This window comes from Muscardinus avellanarius (genome assembly GCF_963383645.1).
Source record: "Muscardinus avellanarius genome assembly, chromosome: 4".
Taxonomy (NCBI): Eukaryota; Metazoa; Chordata; class Mammalia; order Rodentia; family Gliridae; genus Muscardinus; species Muscardinus avellanarius.
Window position 1 is genome coordinate 78,875,343 of NC_137789.1, and position 22,059 is coordinate 78,897,401.

Below are 22,059 nucleotides of genomic sequence, written 5' to 3' on the forward strand. Positions count from 1 at the left end.
AGTTGTGTTATTAAGATAAATTATTCTTATTTATGAAGTTGCCAGATAACTAGAATGAAAATATTTTTAAATATAGACATTGAGATTTTATTCAGTCTTGATTGTTTGCTTTTCTATAAAGTACAATAAAATCACTTATGAGATATATAATGAAGTATTTCTTCCCTTAGAATGAAATTTTCTTTCCCGGAAGAATAGTTTATTTCCAATAATGAATATATTATAATAGCTTATAGTTAATATTTTTATTAATTGAGCTATTTAATATATAAGTATGCTTTGCTACAAGTTCTCTGCTAGCTTTTGACTTCTGATTTATTTTTTTTCTAACTATAACAAGATTATAATAGGGAATTTAACTTTCATGGTGAGTCCTAAAATCTCCAGTCAAAAGCCTTGCCATGATCTAAAACATCTGTCTTCTCTAAAGCTGCCAGGTCCCTTGGAGGTTTTTTCCTAATATTGTTTATACTTTTTCAGAGGTATTTTCAAGAGTGTAAAATGAGGAAAGTGTTTTAATTTTTTAAGCCTTTTTCTGTAGTCACTTAGAAAAGAAGCTTGGTTAAAGTAAGAAAGAATAAATATTGGGACAATGTATGAGTTAAGTTGCTTGATGCATCCAGTAAGAAATTGAAAGAATTTTCTGGTCAAAATGAAAACTCCATTTGTAGGACAGTTGGTTTATTCTGTGCTCAAGAAGGAAAGGTCTCATTGATACATGCTGTGATTTCATTTTTCTAGACATAGGGACCTATCTAGTTCTTTCAGTTTGAGAATTAATTCTTCTGCCAGTACTTTTTTCTTCTTTAAGAATTTCACTAGTCCTCACATGCATAAATAATAGATAGTCATTAGAAAACTTAAAGATTGTTCTGATTCTTTAAAAAGCATGAAAACTTAAATGGCCATGGTTTTAAAAAATGAATTAAAACTCAGTACATTTGGAAAATTCTTTTTTGCTTATTATATAAATATTATCTATTATAGTGTAATATTTGTATGCCTGCTTCATACTTTTATATTTGTTTCGATTATATCATATATTGAAGATAGGATAATAATAGTTCAACATATTTAATAATCTCCCCTCCTAAATATTATAGATAGTTGTAGTTAGTTGAGCAACTACTTTGTGAAAAGTATTTTTCAAAAATTTGTGGAAGGGTCTATATGTTAAGCACCTAGTGTTTACATATTAAACAAAAGGTAGCCACCCATTTACAGAGCGAAATGACAGGTTCATGGGTGCTCTCCTCCCACAGAGCACCACATCGCAGAGCACACTGCTGAGAGCTACATGCTGCAGTGGCAGCGAGGCCACCTTTCCAACTACCAGTATCTCCTGCACCTCAACAACCTGGCCGACCGCAGCTGCAACGACCTCTCCCAATATCCCGTGTTCCCATGGGTGATAAGTGATTATTGCAGCTCAGAATTAGGTAAACGCCATGGCATGGATTCTGACAAAGCTGAGTTGGAAATGGTCATCTCTATTGTTTGTAAAGCAGAGAATCAATTCTACTTTAGAATTACAATGTGCTATATGAACAAATCAGAATTCATTATGTTTTCATTACTAAAGATTGCAGATTTCCATTCCATGATTACTGTTATATATATCATATAAGGGTATTATATATGTTTTCTCCACTATAGCAACTGGAGACACAAATATGTGCATAATTTTAATCTGGTGTTATTGTTATCTGTAAGTACTAAGTTTTGAAATATTTAAGCTTCTCACTGGAAACCGTGGCTCAGTTTATCATATTAAATTCATATTAAAAATTATGATTGCCAAAAGAAATAACTTGATTATGGAACATTTAATCAAAAAAGGAAATAAAAATCATCCATAATTATATTACTGAGAACTATTTTAATTTTTAGCATGTGTACTTAACTCTTGCTTCATCAAATTATTTCAATAAAAGTGTGATTATAAATTTATTTTGTAGTATATTGTGAGCAATTAGTTCCTTTTAACACTTTACTAAGTTGAACCTATGTAAATAAAATAGAAAATAGATTTTCTAGGAATATGAGAATTTATTTCTCTGATAATATTAAAGTCCCTAGTTCACAAATTATGCCAATATCACTGTTATTCAAAGAAACTAAATCTTGGTAGAAGAATAATAGCTTTTTAAATGTTTACATTTTTTGTTGTTTTGCCTGGGGTATATGTTTTTTTGTTTTTAATCAGTTTTTTTTTTTTTTTTTTTTTTGGTGTTACTGGGGTTCCTGGAAGCCCTTCTACATCTGGGCTACACTCCCAGACCTATTTTATACTTTTTTTATTTTTGGAAACAGGGTCTCTTAAGCCAGCAGGGCTGGCTTAGAACCAGCACGATCCTCCTGTCTCCTCCTCCCAAGCACGGGGATTACAAGTGTGCGCCACCACTCCCGGCAATCAGAAAAATTTTTTAAATTTATATATATATAAAGTTTATATTTTTTTTTTCAGAACTGGGGATGGAACTCAGGGGCATTCTACTGAGCTACACTCTGAGCCCTATTTTTTATTCTTATTTTGAAACAGGGTCTCTCTGAGTTGAAAAGGGCCTCACTGAGTAGCAGCAGAGGCTGCTCATGGACCTGGATCCTTCTGCCTCAGCCTCCCAAATGCTGAGATTACAAGCATGTGCCACAACACCTGGCTCTCAGAAAACCTTTGAAAACATCAATGTTCATGGCATTGTCAAAGTAAAGAAATTTCTCTTATGTACATGTTACTAATCTTTTCATTATAGTTATATAAATAATTAACAGAAATGCTAGATTTATCTCAATTTTATAAAAAACTATTTTGTAGTAGATACGTGAATTGGAATCAGTCCAGTAGGAAGGCATGCACTAAAGTTATTTATGTCTACAGATTTATCAAATCCAGGAACCTTCCGGGATCTAAGTAAGCCAGTGGGAGCCCTAAATAAGGAACGGCTAGAGAGACTGCTGGTACGTGGATGTAAGATTCTTGGTTTTCAAGTTACATCAGGAGCAGTAGCCTTGTTTTCACAGGCGCTGAAACTCCTTTCTCCCAGGCTTTGTGGAGATGCTCACTGAGCCGCCATAATGTGTTTCCTCACTGCTCAGCCTCAGTGTAGTGTGGAAGCTCACCAATTGCATTTTGGCCACAGGAAATGGCCTGCTGAAGGTTTACTGAGTTATTTTCATGAGTGTTTAGTAGTAAATCCCACAAGAAATGCATAAAATCTGTTCTACTTCATTCAGCCCCAATATTACCATTAAACCAAGAAAACCAAAACCCTGTCACAAGAATGCTTACTCAGAAAAGTCCTTACTCTTCTATCCTCTGCCTTTCCTAAGAGGGGGGAAATTAAGGAATGTAGTGTATTCCCTGCCATGATCTCCTTTTTTAGGCTTTTATCCTAGCCGACGCTTAGCACTGATTTTCCTATATTATAGACACGCTACCAGGAAATGCCCGAGCCAAGGTTCATGTATGGAAGTCACTATTCTTCCCCAGGTTACGTGCTCTTTTACCTGGTCAGGATTGGTAAGACTCTTTAGCATTACCCTCAGTTACATCTTATTCCACGTGACTTCTCAAAGGATTTTACAATCTGACAACTTTTATTTTCCCCTTCCAGCACCAGAGTATATGCTGTGCCTGCAGAATGGCAGATTTGACAATGCAGACAGAATGTTCAACAGGTGTGATATAAATCTTCATCATTTGTAACACTTTCTGATTATATGCCCACAGTATGTGTGTTGTCTATAACTGGACTGAGGAATATTTTAAAATCACTAATTATTATTGCTATTCCTTTTAAGCTTTTTCAAGACAAGTATGTGTACATGTGTGTTTAAACACGTGAACATATTCTGAATTCAAATCTCTGCCTAATATTAGATTGTGTTGTTTCCCCTTTTTATTAGATATCCTTCAAAACAATATTTTTTAAAATTATTATCTCACATTCTAGCATATGCCACAATTAATTTCAACTATTTTTCTCTGTTGCTGGATACTTAGATTATTTCCAACATTTTGTTATTCTTAACAATTCTCTTATGAATTGAATATAACTCTGAGAGTATTTAAATAGCTTTTCACACACACACACACACACACACACACACACACACACACACAGAGTAAAAGTAACATTTTTGTTACCAAAAAAACTAAAATTAAAAAAGGAAGTAATATTCCCTTAATATTCCAGCACACTCAGGTTAATGATGATTAATTTTTTGGTGTTTGTTTTTCTTACTTTTTTCCAAGCTCTTTACATACAAAAAAAAACTCCTTTTTAATGAACTGTTTAAACACTTGTACTGGTCTCTTTGTATTTGGCCACCTTGGATAAGGTTGTATGTATGGGGAGATACTATTGTGGACTCGGACTCCATACTCATCCCTGTGTAACCCCAAAGAAGTTACGTCAATTCCCTGGGTCCCCTTTGCCCCTGCCCTTCAAGAGTGATAGTCACATGGATGTTGAGAACAGTGAGTGAATGAGAAAATGAGTTAATATGGTAAAACTAGAACAACAGGTATCACCTAGGTGGGTATATGGGAAGCACTGCTGCTGCTCTTTCTGTAGCTCAGATTAAATGTCACATGTAATGTTTTCTCATATTTAGTATTGCAGAAACCTGGAAAAACTGTTTGGATGGCGCAACAGATTTTAAGGAGGTAAGCAATTAACAAAGCACTAATGCGGCTTAAACCATTCTAAAACATGTTGTTGTTTTATTTTTTAATTTTTTTAACTTTCAGTTAATACCAGAATTCTATGGTGATGATGTCAGCTTTTTAATCAATAGTCTGAAGTTGGATTTAGGGAAGAGACAAGGAGGACAGATGGTTGATGATGTAGAACTTCCCCCATGGGCCTCCAGTAAGTGCCATCTTAAATATGCATTTTTTTATCAAGTATCATTAATTATTTCATTGCTTAGATTTTTAAAAATAATAGTATTATTCTATATCTAGGTGAGGCAATATCATCTTATTCCAAATCACAAGTATTATGAATTTATGATATAAAAACTTTAATATGTATTTGAGAGAAGACCTAAATGTTGTGAACATGATTCTTACCCTTTTCCCCCCCAAAATTTATATTGCATACGACAGGAAAAAGCTCTTTAAAAAATATGCACCTTTAGCCTATCCTAGAAGCTTTACTGCATGTGGATAGAGGAAAGAAATGAGAAGGAAAATGAAGTGGAGGCTGTGTGGTATTCTGATCAAGTCTGGTCCCACAGGTCCCCAGGACTTTCTCCAGAAGAGTAAGGATGCCCTGGAAAGCAGCTATGTCTCAGAGCACCTCCATGAGTGGATTGATCTTGTATTTGGATACAAGCAAAAAGGGAGTGATGCTGTCGAGGCCAATAATGGTAGGTAACACTCACTGACAATTCATTTAGTGTTTGTGAGAATGAAAAGAAGCAAAAAACTTGGCCAGAGCAGTCAAGCTTATTTCTTCAGCCGAAACATCATATCAGGAAATCGTGTCCACTGGCTCCCTGGATTAGATGCAGAGTAACCCAGGAGGCAGGGCTTTTGCCTAAGCAACATCATGGTCTCAAGAGGTCTCTTTTCTGGAGTCTTCTGATTGTAGTATATACACAGTCATCTTTCAGTATCTCTGGGAAATTGGATCCAGGAATCCTTGTGATTAGGAATTACAAGCCTAATTCAAAATCTGAATGCTTAAGTATTTGCATATAACCTACGTATATTTTCATATATATATATATATATATATATATATATATACACACACACACACACACACACACACACACACACACACACACACACACATACTATGGGAAGAGTACTGGGATTGAACCCAGAGGTGTTCTACCTCTGATTGCACCCCCAGCCCTATGTTATTTTGAAACAGAGTCCCACTATGATGCTGCTGAGGGCCATGCTAAGTTACTGAGGTTTGCCTCGAACCTGTGATCCTCCTGTCTCAGCCTCCAAGTACTGGGATTATAAGTGTGCGTCACCATACCTGGCTTCCTGTATATTTTAAATATCTCAAGCCAGGTGTGGTGGTGCACGCTTGTAATCCCAGCATTCGGGAGGCTGAGACAGGAGGATCGCGGTTTGCGGACAGCCTCAGCTACATAGTGAGGCCCTCTGCAATTCAGTGAGACCCTGTTTCAAAATAAAGAATAAAAATTGGCCAGGGGGTGCAGCTCAGAGGTCAAATGCCCCTGGGTTCCATCCCCAGACCCGCAAAAAATAAAATAAAATAAAAATAAATCATCTCTAGATTACTTATATTTAATACAGTGTAAATGCTTTGTGAGTAGTTGCTATATTATATTGTTTAGAGAATAATCAAAGAAAAAAATTGTACATGTTTAGTATAACTGCAAATTTTTTCAAATATATGCAGTTGATTGAATCCACAGATGTGGAACGCATAGATACAGGAGACTGACTATACCCTTTATCCAATTTAATAATTTCATGTGAAACACAATCATTATGTAATAGACCAATGACTTCGATTTCTATGTAGGGTTTCAGAGTTTCTTTTTAACTAAACAGAAAGAAAATAGCAATATACTTCCTCTTCAGCTTCAGTGCTTAGCTGCTGCCACATTCCTGTGTCAGTAGCAAGGAAGTCTAGCTGGAAACTCAGACCTGATTTCTACTGGCAGTGCAGAGGCAGACTAAAACTAACCTATGCTTCCCAGGGGAGAAAACAGGGCTGAGAAATACACCCAGAACAAGTCTGCTAATCTACCAGTCAGATTTTATTCATCAAAAGATAGTAATCCAAGTTGACTTTATTCAATGTGACTATTAGTCTGCTTTGCAAAGTGAAAATCAGTTTCTTTGAACAGTTTTAAGTCACTGAGTTATTTAAATTCTAAACAGCTAGGCATAGTGGTGCATGCTTGTAATTTCATTACCTGGGAGGCTGACAGACAGGAGAATATCAAGTTCATGGCCAGCCTCATCTACTTAATGAGGTCCTCTGCAACTTAGTGACACTGGTTTCACAGTAAAGACTAAAAAAATAGGGCTTCGGGTATAGCTCAGAGGTAGAATACCCTGGGTTCAATTCCTACTACTGGAAAACAAATTCTAAAAAACGATGAGTATTGTAACTTAACCGTACATCTTTCAATAGTGCTTATATCTCTCTTTTCAGTGTTTCATCCGCTGACCTATGAAGGAGGTGTCGACTTCAACAGGTACGTATATATCGATAAGGCATTTCTATTGTGTTACAAAATCTCTCTCACTAAATCCTTGGTCATGTGTGCCCCTACCACTCTGAGTTACATTATGATGTGAGACTACAGTACACCAATAAAAGCATAGTAAAAACAAAGAAAAATCTCTGAGTTATTAATGTAGTTGTGTGATCGTGTTAGGGCTTGGGAACTTTAAAATGAATCCTATCTTGTTTTCACCATCATGTTAGTTACTCGGACTCAAAAAATAATAGAAAGGTTTATCATGAGATATAGACAGTCCTGGCCCATAGTTGATACTGTTATTTGAAAGTTCCTCTCTCCTGTTGATCTGTGTTATTGAAACATATTCTTCCAGGAAACTTAAACCTGGGAGTTAACTGCATTATCTGTGTTCTGTCCCAAAGCATCGAGGACCCTGATGAGAAAGTAGCCATGCTGACCCAGATCTTGGAATTTGGGCAGACACCAAAACAGCTGTTTGTGACACCACATCCTCGAAGGATCACCCCCAAGTTTAAAACTTCCCCCCATACCTCTAGTTATAATGCTTCTATAGCAGATTCCCCAGGTAAGTTCTGTGAAGAGTAAAAATGTGAACACATTTTGTTTCTCTTTTAATGTTTAAGGTTTTTCTAAAAAGAAAACATCTGGGTTCAATCCTCAGCACCAAAAAAAAAAAAAAAAAAGAGAGAGAGAGAGAGAGAGAGAGAAAGATCTTTATTTCCTCCTTTTGTTATTGTTTGTTTTAACTATTGACTTTAAGAGAAATCAATTTTATTTTCTGTAATTTAGTATGAGTGAGACATGGCTGTATTTTTGTGCTGTGGTTCATTTTGTTTTCTGTGGTTTTACAAGCTGGTGTTCAGTTGTTATCAGCCTACTTTTCATGCTTAAGACCTGGCCACGGCTGCTTCAGCAGTCACAATCCACCTAAATATTTTTTGGAAAGACTTTCCCCATCCCTGATTCTCTGCCAGACCCACATGCAGATCTTCAATTCCAACTGCTTAATTTTCTTTATTTTATTGTTTTCTTAGTTAGCATTTGATAGACATGTGCAGTGTATCTCTTCTGTCCAAGCCTATCTTGGGTGCTGAAATGAACTTGACCATTTCTTACATTTAAGACATGAAAAAGAAGGAATGAATGCTCACTTCCACCCAGTTATTCATGTCTTTTATTTCATACAAGATCCTCAAGTTGGGCGTGGTGGCTCACACTTGTAATCCCAGTACTTGGGAGGCTGAGACAGGAGGATCGCACAGGTTAGAAGCCAGCCTCAGCTACTTATTGAGGCTCTCAGCAACATAGTAAGATCCTGTTTCCAAATAAAATATAAAATAGGTCTGAGAGTGTAGCCTGGAGGTAGAAAGCCCCAGGGTTCCATCCCCAGTACCCCCCCCCCACACACACACACGACAGCCTCAACTTTGCAGCCTTCCAAGAAGAGCTGTATCACACACCATAAGGTGTGTTGGCAGCCAAACCACCACATTTCTTATCCCCACTTTTGCTCTCTGTCCCAAGCACATCCAGGCTTCTTAGCACACAGAAGTAACTTGATCCAGGAGTAGCTTGCCATACTTTTTTAAGACATACAGTGTGTTTCACATGGTTAAGTCATAAAGACTATAGGGTTATCTTATTAAGCTGTTTTCTCCCATGCCCTGCTTAGTCATCTGCCAAACCACTGTCATATGACTGCTGTAAGAGGGTCATTGTTTCAGCATTTCCTGAAGCAGAAATGAAAGCATTACTTCTGTCCAGAAACCTGTGAGCTGATTTCTTCTCAGCTTTTTCCACTTCAAAAAACAAAACTACAGCATTTTTAGGAGTGGTTCAGTTTTTGTAAAGATAGCTGACAAAAAAATGATTACTTAGTCAATTTTTCTGAAACTCATTAGTTTGTCAAGCAAAAGCTTTGCAAACATTAGTAAGGCTCTAGAATTCAAAAGTACTTCTTTATCTTTCTCTACAAGGTTTTTTTCCCCTGCCTAACATGGAACTGTTTAACAAGTACATTGAAAGTAGTTATAATTTGGTGGGGTGTCTTGTCTTTGTGGTTACTTGATTCCAGTAGAAAATACTGTGAATCTGATAGGTAACAGTAGTTTAGTTGACTCATTTAGCAATAATTTAATTTAGTCTCTCCAGGTGAAGAGTCTTTTGAAGACTTGACAGAAGAAAGTAAAACACTGGCCTGGAATAACATCACTAAGCTGCAGTTACATGACCAGCACAAAATCCACAAAGAGTAAGACTGCCTCTGTGTTTCTTTGCAGCTGCTAATCTTTAGAAAAATTAGCATCGTGGCATAAGATCAAACTGTTTTAAGCTGAGAGTGTTTCCTTTCGATGCTATGTTGATTGCTTTTTATCCCCCTCCAAAAAAATAAATATACTGAGCTGCCACCTGGAGTTGGTATAATGAGGGTAAAGTTGGGCAAAAAATGATGTGTTTCATGTCCCCCATCTGCCCTCCCTTCACTCATGCTTCCATCTGTCTGTCATTTTATGCTATGTGTTGGGGTCTGTATACACCAAGTAGTTTTGTATGTCTCAAACCAGATACACAACCCCTCAAGTCTGATGGAGTAAAGCTGTGGGAGAAATGTGGTCTGTTTCTTAAGTGTTCAATTTACTGGTAATCTAGGGGGAAGTATATCTTTTAAAAAAAATGATAACAAGCCAGGCACGGTGCATGCCTATAATCTCAGTACTTGGTCAGATGAGACAGGAGGATCACAGGTTCAAGGCCAGCCTCAGCAACTTAGCAAGACTGGGTTTCAACATAAAAAATTAAAAATTAGGACTAGGGATATATCTTAGGGTTAGAATACCTCCATGTTCAACCTCTAGTACAAAAAAAAAAAAGAAAACTGCTAACAAATGTGAATGGATATACAGACATACATATACATATTCCACAAAGACATTGCAAAGATCACGTGACATTTTAAAATAATACCTATACTTGAAAGAACTGTGCTTGCTCCTGGAGCCAAAGGAAAAGTGCTTGTTCCCTGTCTTCTCAGATAAGATGGTTCCATGTGCTCTGGTAGGATTGCGAAGCACCAACCTAGCTTGATGTATCCTACTACTGAAAGAAAAGCCAGATGTGGAGCTTAGAGTCCTGCTCCATGGCCATCAACAGCCTGGCTGACAGTTGGTGATTACATTCACCATTGCTCATGAGTAGACCTGAATGTGCTAGACATGCACATCTACAAGGAAGAGTACAGCTTTCCAAAAAGAAACAGCTAGTTCTACCTTGTTTGTTATCTTAACAATGGCTTCTTTTCTCAACTTCTCTAAATGGCTTGTAACAAGGGACCTTGTAATCCAAGACATTGAAAATGTGAATAAACCTCCAGTGTCCATTCATGTAATGTTTGATGACCCTTGAGGGTCCTGTAAGAGGACACCTGAGAACCAGATTGTATCATTCTTGACAGACCAGACATTCGGGGTATTAGATTCAGGAATGATGCAAGCAAGGTGATTATAAAAAAAAAGGTTCAGTCATTTTGGTGTTGAAGACATAAGGTTGGCTTAAAGAAGAAGCACCTTCCAGTTACTAGAAATTGTCAACTACAATAAATACGGACTCTAGTAGCTTGGAGAGCTAAGAGCAGGAATGTTGTCTAGCCTCAAAGTGTCATGAGAGCAAAGGTAGATGTGGCCAAGCGATGACCTGTGATATCAAGTGCACAAAGGGACAGATCCAGCAGACAAGCTCTGAAGAAAAAACTAGGGAAACTTGGTAAAAGTAAGACAAGGCTTGGAACAGAGCAAATGTCCTAACATATGGCTGACAATAATTTATAAAACTTTATTTCTACACAGGGCAGTTACAGGGATAGCGGTCTCTTGTAATGGGTCTTCAGTCTTTACAACCTCACAAGGTACGTTTTTCTAAATGGAACCATGCAGCATCCACGTTTCTCAGCTCCTGATCAACAGCTTTACTTGCATATGCTGCTTCCACAGAGAAGACTTAGAGAAGTTTATTTGTGGCATATTACATAAAAATTGTCTTGCCTTCTGCCAAAAGCAAGATGAAATGCCTTTCTGTTGCTGATAGGTTTTCTGGACTAAAGACATAGGGCAGATGATACAGTTTTCCACCTGCATGAGAGGGTGCTGGGCCTGCCTGCTGGCTGTACATAAACCCAGCATGAAGCTGGAAGTCCATGCTGTGCTGATGTGGCAGTGTGTATGTTGGCACAGGGAGGCAAAGACTTGCGGGTATGCTTCTCAGCATTGTCATTCAGTGTCAGTCTCTTTGGAATGGTTTTTGTAGGATTTAGCCTGAAATCAAATCCATATATTGCTAATGTACTTTACAGTATCAGAATGCTAAAAATCCATGCAATACATAGTTGATTAGACTTATAACCATATTTTTAATGATACATGGGAATTTGGCTATCTTGAACTTTTAAAAAATTAACAAAATGAATCTTACTGTACATTCGATTTCCTGGTAGTATTTGTAACTATAATTAATTCCAGTATGTTTTGTCCCATTTGGTTCAGAGCACTAGTTGGCACCCTGGGAGGTATGGAGATAGAGGGTATAATATATCAGCTGTTATGTTTCAGGGCTAAGAAAACCAGTTCTGACAAAGTTAGTAGCCATTTTTAATGAGGTTGCTTGTTCATAAGCCATTATCATAGGAGATTATGCTTTTCATTCATTAAGTTAAATAATTCTATCCAATTAAATACTACCAGTTACTACTCCCAAATTCTACTACTGTGGTTTGCTTTCTGTAGCATTTTATTCCTTTTATTTTCAACTACAAATTCAGATTTCACAAAACAGAATTTTCCAGGAAGCATAGAAAATGATTCTACAGAAGCCATAAGGAAAGTCACATACAGGACCCACACTGGCCACATCAGGCTCCCTAAGAAGGAGCTCTGGTGGAGGAAAGCAGTCTGTGCTTGCCAGGATTTCTATCTGCTGCATTTGCCAACATTTACAGCACCAGAAAAAATGTTTTATGTTTTCACAAAGGCCATGTTGTTAGCCAGATTTGTCTGGCATGGTTTGATAAATCATTGAGCTTGTTGTATGTGGGTGACCCTGCGAGCGTGAGCTTTATGAGCATGAAGGCTTCATAACAAAGTCTTAGGTCACTTTGTAGATTTTCCAAATAAAGGGGAAAGACTTAAAAAAAAAAAAAGTAAAGCTTTTGCTTTTTCTGTTTGTTTCTTCCCATGTTTAGATTTTCATGTATGTTACTGATTCATATGTATTCTTCTTCCTCGGCTCTGTGAACATTCACAGCACCCTCCACTGTGAGGTTAGCTCCTACTGTAGTCTTGAACCCCATCACTTCCAGGACAGGAAGGGAAGCTTTCATTTTGAGAAGCATTTCTGTGTGTGTGTGGGGGGGGGGGTCTGGGAATGGAACCCCAGGGACATTCGACCCCTGAGCTACACCCCCTGCCCTATTTTTTTATTTTTTATTTTGAAATAGGGTCTCACTAAGTTGTGAAGGGCCTCACTAAGTAGCTGAGGCTGTCCAGGAACCGTGGTCCTCTGATCTCAGCCTCCCGAATGCTGGGATTACAAGCATGCGCTACTATGCCTGGCTGAGAAGCATATTTTTATGTTCTCTTATGATGATGTGTAGTACTGATGCCTTCAGTACTTTATAGTGGATACTTAGGATAGCCTAATAAGACAAAAAACACAGTTGGAAAGGCTTTATCAGTGTTAATATACCCCTCTGGGGAAATTGAAGCAATATTATTATGTTCATGTGTCTGTCTTGGTTTTTAAGGTAATGGAGAGGAATGTCCAAGGCTCAGGTTTATAAATTCTTAAGAATTCTATATGTTCATATCACAAAGACTAGGTTGAAATATGTTTTACTATGCAGAAGAAGTTGTTTAAAACTCACTCTGACATTTTATCATGTTTATGTTTTTTTGTAAGTTAGGAAATGGGTTTCTTCCCCCTGTGGTGCCAGGGATGGAACCCAGGGCCTCATGCATGCTTCGCAAGCACTCTACCACTGAGCCACACCCCAGCCACAACTGTGACATATTTTTGTAGCACATTAATTTATGAGTCTTGGTTTGTTTGTTTGTTTGTCTGTATTGTGGTACCGGGGATGGAACTCAGGGGCACCCTGCCATTGAGCTACCTACACAGCCCAGCCATATATATATATATATATATATATATATATATATATATATTGTGTGTGTGTGTGTGTGTGTGTGTGTGTGTGTGTGTGTTACTATGGATGGAACCCAGGGGCATTCTATCTCCAAGCTACATCCCTTGTTTGGAAACAAGGTCTTACTAAGTTGCAGAAGGCCTCAATAAGTAGCTGAGGCTGTCCACAAACCAGGATCCTCTTGTCTCAGTCTTATATTTTATTTTGAGACAGAGTCTGAGTTGCCTAGGCTAGCCTTGAACTTGTCATCTTTCTGCTTTAGCCTCCCCAGTAATTGGGATTACAGGCATACATCACTTCCCCTGGCTCAACCTTGTTTAATTAATTAATTTATTTATTTATTTATTTTTGTGGATTTGGGCATCGAACCCAGGGGCATTTGACCTCTTAGCTACACCCCCTGTCTGCCCCATTTTGTAGTCTTTTATTTTTGAAATAGGGCCTCACTAAGTTGTAGAGGGCCTCACTAAGTAGCTGAGGCTGTCTGCAAACCAGGATCCTTCAGTCTCAGCCTCCTGAATGCTGGGATTTCAAGCGTGCGCCACCATGCCCGGCAGCCTTGTTTTTTAAAAAGGTATTTTGGTTATCTTTGAAAACTTCTGTTAGGTAAGGGCATTTTAATTTCTACTTTTTTCTTCTTTTGAAAACTAATTGTTGTCTTCCATAAATACTAATTCAGTACAAGAGGGTTATACCATTTTTAGAATGTTTGTTTGTTTATTGTGGTCCTATGGATTGAACCCAGGGGCCTTCTACCTCTGAGTTATACCCTAAGCCCTTTTTCATTTTTTCTTTTTGTTGTTGTTGTTTGGAAACAGGGTCTCATTAGATTGCTGAGAATCTCACTAAGTTGCTGAGGCTGGTTTTGAACCTACATTCCTCCGATCAGCCTCACAAGTATTGGGATTACAGATGAGCACCACCACACCAGGCTGGAATGTGTTTTTTTTTTAAAAAATGAGCTGGGTGTGGTGGCACACCCTTGTAATCCCTGGGAGGCTGAGACAGGAGGATTGTGGTTCAAGGACAGCCTGAGCTACTTAGGCCCTTTGCAACCTAGTGAGACCTGGTTTCAAAATAAAGAATAAAAATAGGGCTGGAGGTAGAATGCCCCTGGGTTCCATTCCCAGTACTGAAAAAAAAATAATAATAATAATAATAATATGTCAAGATCTTTTTGTTTTCATTAATATCAAAATTAAGATTGCTATTTGCCTCCTTTTTAACGTTTAGCTTACCTCAGTTACCAGGCTTTATGATATGTAGTTATACTGAAATATCAACAGTGTACCATATATGTGCTGTTTTTTCTGGAACTTATATTGAATTGACTTCCTCATCATGGAGTTATATATTGTAGAGTCTTTTTTTCCAGTTTATTTCTTTAATTGATGGTTAATTTTAATTTTTTTCTAATTTTCCATTATTACAAATACCACTACAATGATCACTTTATATAAAACCTGATCAAATGTATGGGTATTTTTATCAAATAGATTCCTGAAAATGGAATGCTGGGTAAAAGAGTATTTATATTTAAATTTTTGAAAGATAATTTCTAATTGCCCTATGTGAGATTTTGACAGTTCATTCTTCATACCCTTACTACTCCTGATATCATCTCATTTTAAAAAGTGCTTCCAATCTGATGAGTGAAGTAGAGTTTGGTTTCATCTGCATTATAATTAGTGAAGCTGAATTCTTTTCAAACATACATACATATATGTGTGTTATTTGTATTTTTATCATGTGATTTACATGTTCATTTCTTTTCTTCATTTTTGTTATATATACTTGTATTGGTACATAGTCTCATATCATAATGTAGTTCACAAGGATAGTGACATACATGACCACAGCACTTGGTCACCTTTCCCCCAGTTCCTCCCCGCAACTCCTCCTTCCCAGTCAAGATATTAAGATTAGCATTTGAATTCTCACATTGTACATTGTCAGTTTCCTTCATTAATTCTCCCTCTCCTCCCATCCCTTACAACCCTCCCTTAGACCACCACCTTATTCCACTGGAGTTTCTCCTCCATTATCTAAGGTCCCTCTTATATCCCAATTATTCCCTAGCTTCTGTATATGAGAGAAAACATAAGACTTCACTTTCTGTGACTGCTAATCTCACTTAACATTTAATATTCTCCAGATCCATCCATTTTCCTGCAAATGACTTAATTTTGTTCTTTATTGCTAAGTAGGATTCCATTTTGTGTGTGTGTGTGTGTATATATATAAGTAAAATTTTAATTTTAATTTAATATATATATATTTTTACTTTTAATTTTATAATCCATTTATCTGTTGATGGACATCTGCTTTGGTTCCATCATTAAAAAAAAAAGATTCTACAATCTGTAACTCCATGATGAGGAAATCAATTTAAACCCCAGAAAACAGTTTGATGGCAGCACAATTCATAATAGCCAGATTGTAGAATCTTAATGTGGACAAGGCCTAGCCCATCCAACCCCATCTACACCCAGTTCCCCATGGAATCACACTACCTGTTCATCTCCAAGAACAGGAAGGGCAGCCATTCTTTAACATCTGTTATGGTTAAGAAATCTTTCTTATATGTCTGCTTTCTCATTACTAACTTAGATTCCACCTTGAAGATGTTTTCTAAAGAATCCAAAATGCTACAAAGAAGCATATCATTTTCAAATATGGTAAGTTCATTTTATCAGATTATTGGTAGAAATTCATGTGGTTGGTTGGTTTATATATACATTTGTAATGGTATTTCATTTCTGCCAGGAAAACTCGGTTTATTCTTGTGTGGTATCTACAGAATACCTTAATTATTTAGATCACTTCTAAGTCCAATTTAAAATTCGTTTTCAGGTTGCCTCTTTTGCCTACTATTATGATTCCATTTTCAGCCTTGAAGAGCTATTCAGTAGAATTCTCCTTACTAAAATTTCTTTAACTGTCAGACTGAATCAGTGGGATACCCAATGTCACAAAACCAGTTCTATGAGAACACATTTTATTTTCAATGTAAATCATCTAAAATATTTTACATTTCCTTAAAGAATTGTTTTAAGTTTACCTTATTCACATAAATCTGTAATCCAGAGATTATATCTACTGAGAATTATCCCCAGCCCTGTGTGCTCACAATTTACCATCTTCAGGACTGCCTCCAGGCGAGAGCAGTGAGGGCCACCTGTCTGAGAGTCACCAAGCTAGGTCCTGATACAACACGTTAGCACACAGGGAAGAAACCATACTCTGGAATCACCCAGTTCAGAAAACCTGATTATGAGGGAATCACCATAAAGAGATTTTGAGTATTAATTTGGAGGGCAATTTAGTTTTACCGTGTAAGGGACTTACTAAATATTGCACATTATTAATGTCGAATCATTTGTATTTCAGGCTTTATCATCTTGTTTACTTTTGCCAGGAGACACCACTGTCATAAGTTCTTCTTGGGATAATAACGTGTATGTAACTATGTGTGCTCCTTTGTAATTCCACATGTAGAGTAACTGCCTTTACAGGCCTGAGATATAAAAGGACAGAATTCCATTGCTAGGACACTGCGTATCTTCTAAAGACAACAAATGTTAGACAGTGATAAAAACTAGATTAAAATATCTTTATTTGAATCTAATAGTTTCTCCTTTGGAATCTATTTTTTTCTAAGTTTTAAACTGAGGTGAAAATAGAAATGAGCCAGAGTGGAAAATTTCTAGTTTAAAATTCAGATTTTGAATATCTTGGTTTAATAACATCAGTGATGCTAGCAATTTGTAACTTTAGTGGGCCTTACTAGGTGTAGAATTAAACAATATTAATATATGTTTAAGTATCTTAAAAATTAAGCTGGAATACTATTTTAACAGTTCTCATTATCTTTTAGGTATTTTTATTCCATAGCATTTGGAAGATGCCAAGACACATTAATGGGACATGATGATGCTGTTAGTAAGATCTGTTGGCATGATAACAGGCTATATTCTGCATCGTGGGACTCTACAGTGAAGGTTTATATATAATTTTAGTTTAAATATTTGGGCATAAAAATTCAGCCGGGAGTGGTGGTGCACGCTTTTAATCCCCAGGCTTGGGAGGCAGAGACAGGAGGATTGTGCTGGTTGGAAGCCAGACGTACTGGCTTAAGAGACCCTGTTTCCAAATGAAAAATATAAAATGGGTCTGGGAGTGTAGCCCGGAGGAAGAAGGGTTTCCAGGAACCCCAGTACCACCAAAAAATAAAATAAGCCATTCAGCTACCTGTTGTTAATACATTCTATCATTTCACAGAGTGTATAACTAATACATAAAGATTATTTACCTGGGTTTTTCTTAAAATTTGTTTGCCTCATAATAGGAATTTTATCCCAATTTCTCTATGTGTTCGACTGGGAGCTGAAAGGTCTCATATTCATTTGATGATGATTGGATCTGGTAGTTGATCCATTATCAGAAAATTTCAAGTGAAAGTGAGGAAAGATTAAAAGATACATTTTATTTCAACCAAAAACATACAAATACATATTCATTTAACAAAATTCTTTTGATCTGGGACTCTGCAAGGCCTTTTCTTTGGAATCTTACATAACATTCTCATGTAAACCACAAAGCAAGAAACTTAAAACTAATTCCTTCAGGAGTTTTTCAGGAATTTTTCTCCATTTTATTTTTTTTTGAATTTTTAAAGAAGTTTATTAGAAAGATAGAAATACAGAAAATAGAAATACAGCTCCATACCAGACTGGCATGGAGGGGTGACTTGAAATGACTACACCCTTTTTTCTCCATTTTAAATATTTACTTGCCTATATCTAATTTCCCCCTTTTTGGTGACTCCCTTTTTATGTCTTCTCAAAACATATAATTGATACCATATGCTTCAGTGCTCCTATTTCCTTCATACACAAAATATTTAAATCACACAAAGCAACAGGTGTTGGAAACAGATAAAGACACCTGTATCAAGCACATGCTGGTGAGGGAAATGCAGGCACTGGGGAGAAGGGGCTGGACTGCTATCAGCTTAACTTTATTGACAAGTTTGTTATTAGAACTTGATCAGTTTTTCCTAAAGGTGTTGGAAATAATTTTATAAGTTTGAAAATACCTTCTGAAATATGTTCCATTTTAGGTGTGGTCCGGTGTTCCTGCAGAGATGCCAGGCACCAAAAAACACCAGTTTGACTTGCTGGCTGAACTGGAGCATGATGTCAGTGTGAGTGCCAGAAGCTGAGGGCAGGGCGGGGGCCTTCTTTCGTTCACTCGTGAATGTGAGTTCTTTTGCTTTATTTTGCTTATTGGAGATTAAGAGGAACTCTCAATTCTTTTGAGTTGACTAGATCTCTGAATCTACCTTCTTTGTTTTGTTTTTTTCCCTTCAATTTGCTGCTTTACACATTGCCTTGAGAATTTGTTTTATCCAGCAAGGATTCCAAAATGTCAGTTTCTGATGCTAAAATTCTCTGACCTGGAAGGCAGAAGGGACCATCTGTTCGTTAGATACACATCTCACAGTTGGGGACAGTGACCGGGCTGTGTGCATTGATGGCATAGAATCAAAAGAGAACTTAGTCTGGCTCAAATATAATACGTGAAGAAATGGTCTCTACAGATCCTTTGAACAGTCATGGATTGGCCCTGCTGCAGGCAGTCTGGCCCCTCAGTGTTATTTTTTTATTCATGGAATCATCTTTCTGAGACTATCACTTCTAGGATGTTTGGAAAAAGAGTTACCGTTACCCCTAACAGCACTTCATTTTCATTTTAATTTCTACATGTATTTACCAGCATCTGAAGAATTTTACTTCATTATAAATAAATCATTCAACAGGTGCTGTTGAAAACATTTGTATTTGCTACCTATGCCAGCCTACTGCACAATATTTGAATCTGTATCATACAACCATATATTTGCATTAGCCTAAGAAACAGCTAATGACTGCAATTTCTTTTTTTTTTTTTTTTTTTTTTTTTGCGGGTCTGGGGCTGGAACCCGGAGGCATTTGACCTTCAAGCTACACCCCCTGCCCAATTTCTTATTCTTTATTTTGAAACTGGGTCTCACTGAGTTGCAGAGGGCCTCACTAAGTAGCTGAAGCTGTTTGCGAACTGCAATCCTCCCGTCTCAGCCTCCTGAATGCTGGGATTACAAGCGTGCGCCACCACGCCTGGCTAATGACTGCAATTTCTAAGTGGAGTATTAATCACTGTGTTTTCTTCCTTAGGTAGATACAATCAGTTTAAATGCTGCAAGCACATTGCTGGTTTCAGGCACCAAAGAAGGCACAGTGAATATTTGGGACCTCACTACGGCCACCTTATTGCACCAGATTCCATGCCATTCAGGAACTGTGTGTGATACTGCTTTTAGCCCAGGCAGGTATCATCCTTTTAATACAGATGATAACAGGTATACCTGTGGCATTGGTAATTAGTATAAAAGGGTTGGATAATAGTGTCCTTAACTCCTCAGCTCTTTAGAAAATTTAATATAATAATTTAATAATTTAATTAAGATGTAAGTGAACTCATACCCAAGGGTCATCTCATCCCAGTGTTTTAGAAACGGATGGATACATATCAAGAACAGTATAGTCACTGTTTAAGTACAAGGAGCTCAAGAAAAATGAACAGTGTGGTTTAAAGCTGTCCTCTGTACCTGTGTCTCATCTTGGGTTGCAGATAGTCGCCATGTCCTCAGCACAGGAGCAGATGGATGTCTGAATGTAATTGATGTGCAGACTGGAATGCTCATCTCCTCCATGACGTCAGATAAGCCCCAGAGGTACAGTTCCTGGGTATTAGTGAAGACATTCACAGACACAAGCATGAGCATGTCAGTTGGGCTGTATGGCCAGGATAACATACCCTTCCTTCGTGGTGAAGTGATTAGGTCTAAATGATTCTTGCAGGTGCTTTATCTGGGATGGAAATAACGTTTTATCTGGGAGTCAGTCTGGTGAGCTGCTCGTTTGGGACCTCCTTGGAGCAAAAATTAGTGAGAGAATACGGGGCCATACAGGTAAGCAGTTGCCACAGTTGTCTTAGTCTTTGTTCCTGATACTCAAGACTGCCTTTTCTGTTGGGGAACACTTTCTCTCATGCAGAAAACACCCAATGTGTTCTTAATGCTGTGAACATTGCCCTCAACTCTCAAGTGTCATAGTTGGTGAGTGATGTTTCTTAGGTGACTGGGATTTAGATTTATGCTAGCAGATTTTTTTTTTCTTTCTTTTTTTTTTTTTTGGTGGTACTGGAGATGGAACCCAGGGGCTTTTTACCTCTGGGCTATACTCCCAGACCTATTTTATATTTTATTTGGAAACAGGGTCTCACTAAGTTGCTGAGAGCCTCACTAAGTAGCTGAGGCTGGTATGATGGCAGATATTTGACTGTAGAAAGGAGGTCCTAACATCAGCTTCCATAGTAAAAATCACATAACTGGTTTTAAAGATGATATATGGTTAAAAAGAAAAAAATAATGAAAACACTAATGCTTCTTCCTACTGCTGTCACACTGCCTCCCGTATCCCAGGCCTCCTGAGGGAACTTCACCCCCACACATGTCCTCTTAAGTATATGTAGATAAAATGTAAAGTATAACACGTATAACATGTAAAGTATAAAACTGTTGTGCTCCCATTTTTCACTGTGCTGTGTCCTGAGGCTAATTGTATTTGTGTACACTTGTATGCTTTCATCCTGGTCATCTGGAAGACTTGGTTTCTTCTAGTAGCCACCTTTGCCCCTGTTGACTCTTTGCAGTGAGGAGTAACTTCCCACCCTCCCTTTCCTTGTATCACAGGTGGATATGGTTATTTCTTCTTAAATTTTTACCTTAAAAATGACATATCTATACCAAATTTTCCCTCAGTCTAATAGCTTTAATAGCATTTTCCCCCTTCCAATGAAGAGGAAGGAAATCAGCAAACTTGGACAATTGGCCACCTTTCCCCTCCCATTTGTCTCCGGGCTTTACTATACCATTTTGCTAAAACACATTATTTGCATTCTCTTATCTATAATTCCCAGCTGTTTTAGCTTTAGATTTACATTTCAAAGGTTTGTTATTCTTCCCAAGCTCTATATACTAAGTAGTTATTTAAGGACTGTATTATAGAAAGACAAAGGGGAACTCATCTCACTTTTCTGTAAATGAAGAGCAAGAGTAAGTTTTACAGTGAGCGTGCCTTTGGCTGCTTCCTGATCAGCTTCCCACATAACCAAAACATGTCTTCCTCTCAGGTGCTGTGACGTGCATGTGGATGAATGAGCAGTGTAGCAGCGTCATCACTGGAGGGGAAGACAGACAACTTCTGTTCTGGAAAGTGCAGTATTAAGTGCCTTTTCCTCTCTTGAATATTAAGTGGAATTCTACTTAATGTTTCTAAACCAAACTTTTAAATGAACTGGTGAATGTGCAATGGTTAGTCATTAGAAGTTTGAACTACATAGAAAATGTGTGGTTTTAAACTTTCTAAATCATGATTTCATTGAAAGCCATTAGTTGTCATCCTCTAAGGCAGTGTTAGGGAGAAAACATTACATTTGTAAGGCAGATGGTCATCCCACTGTGATGATGGTTACAAGACTGGATGGAGTGGCAGAGAGAAGCTAAGACATAAAAACTGGGACAGGGAAACATCAGAAGGTAATGGAAAAGTTTA

The 22,059-nt window shown here is 37.5% G+C and overlaps 1 protein-coding gene across 8 annotated transcripts in view; it reads left to right on the forward strand.

Moving 5' to 3' along the window:
* NSMAF (neutral sphingomyelinase activation associated factor) overlaps positions 1 to 21,732 on the forward strand; it is a gene marked incomplete at both ends in the record, with an annotated part of 54,040 nt that extends 32,308 nt beyond the window's left edge. For 3 of the 8 annotated variants that reach the window (XM_080695013.1, XM_080695015.1, XM_080695017.1), the window contains 19 exons: positions 1,263 to 1,439; positions 2,879 to 2,958; positions 3,430 to 3,520; positions 3,615 to 3,678; positions 4,618 to 4,669; positions 4,754 to 4,874; positions 5,245 to 5,376; positions 7,158 to 7,200; positions 7,611 to 7,774; positions 9,361 to 9,460; positions 11,052 to 11,110; positions 16,013 to 16,080; positions 16,793 to 16,860; positions 17,280 to 17,403; positions 18,525 to 18,608; positions 19,618 to 19,772; positions 20,079 to 20,177; positions 20,305 to 20,414; positions 21,638 to 21,732. In XM_080695013.1, the coding sequence (XP_080551139.1) occupies positions 1,263 to 1,439; positions 2,879 to 2,958; positions 3,430 to 3,520; positions 3,615 to 3,678; positions 4,618 to 4,669; positions 4,754 to 4,874; positions 5,245 to 5,376; positions 7,158 to 7,200; positions 7,611 to 7,774; positions 9,361 to 9,460; positions 11,052 to 11,110; positions 16,013 to 16,080; positions 16,793 to 16,860; positions 17,280 to 17,403; positions 18,525 to 18,608; positions 19,618 to 19,772; positions 20,079 to 20,177; positions 20,305 to 20,414; positions 21,638 to 21,732 (1,886 nt within the window). Of the gene's footprint in view, positions 1 to 1,262; positions 1,440 to 2,878; positions 2,959 to 3,429; positions 3,521 to 3,614; positions 3,679 to 4,617; positions 4,670 to 4,753; positions 4,893 to 5,244; positions 5,377 to 7,136; positions 7,201 to 7,610; positions 7,775 to 9,351; positions 9,461 to 11,051; positions 11,111 to 16,012; positions 16,081 to 16,792; positions 16,861 to 17,279; positions 17,404 to 18,524; positions 18,609 to 19,617; positions 19,773 to 20,078; positions 20,183 to 20,285; positions 20,462 to 21,637 lie in introns of those variants that run through there. The other 5 variants (XM_080695012.1, XM_080695011.1, XM_080695014.1 and 2 more) reach the window with 5 other exon arrangements.
* Positions 21,733 to 22,059: the final 327 nt, after the last annotated feature.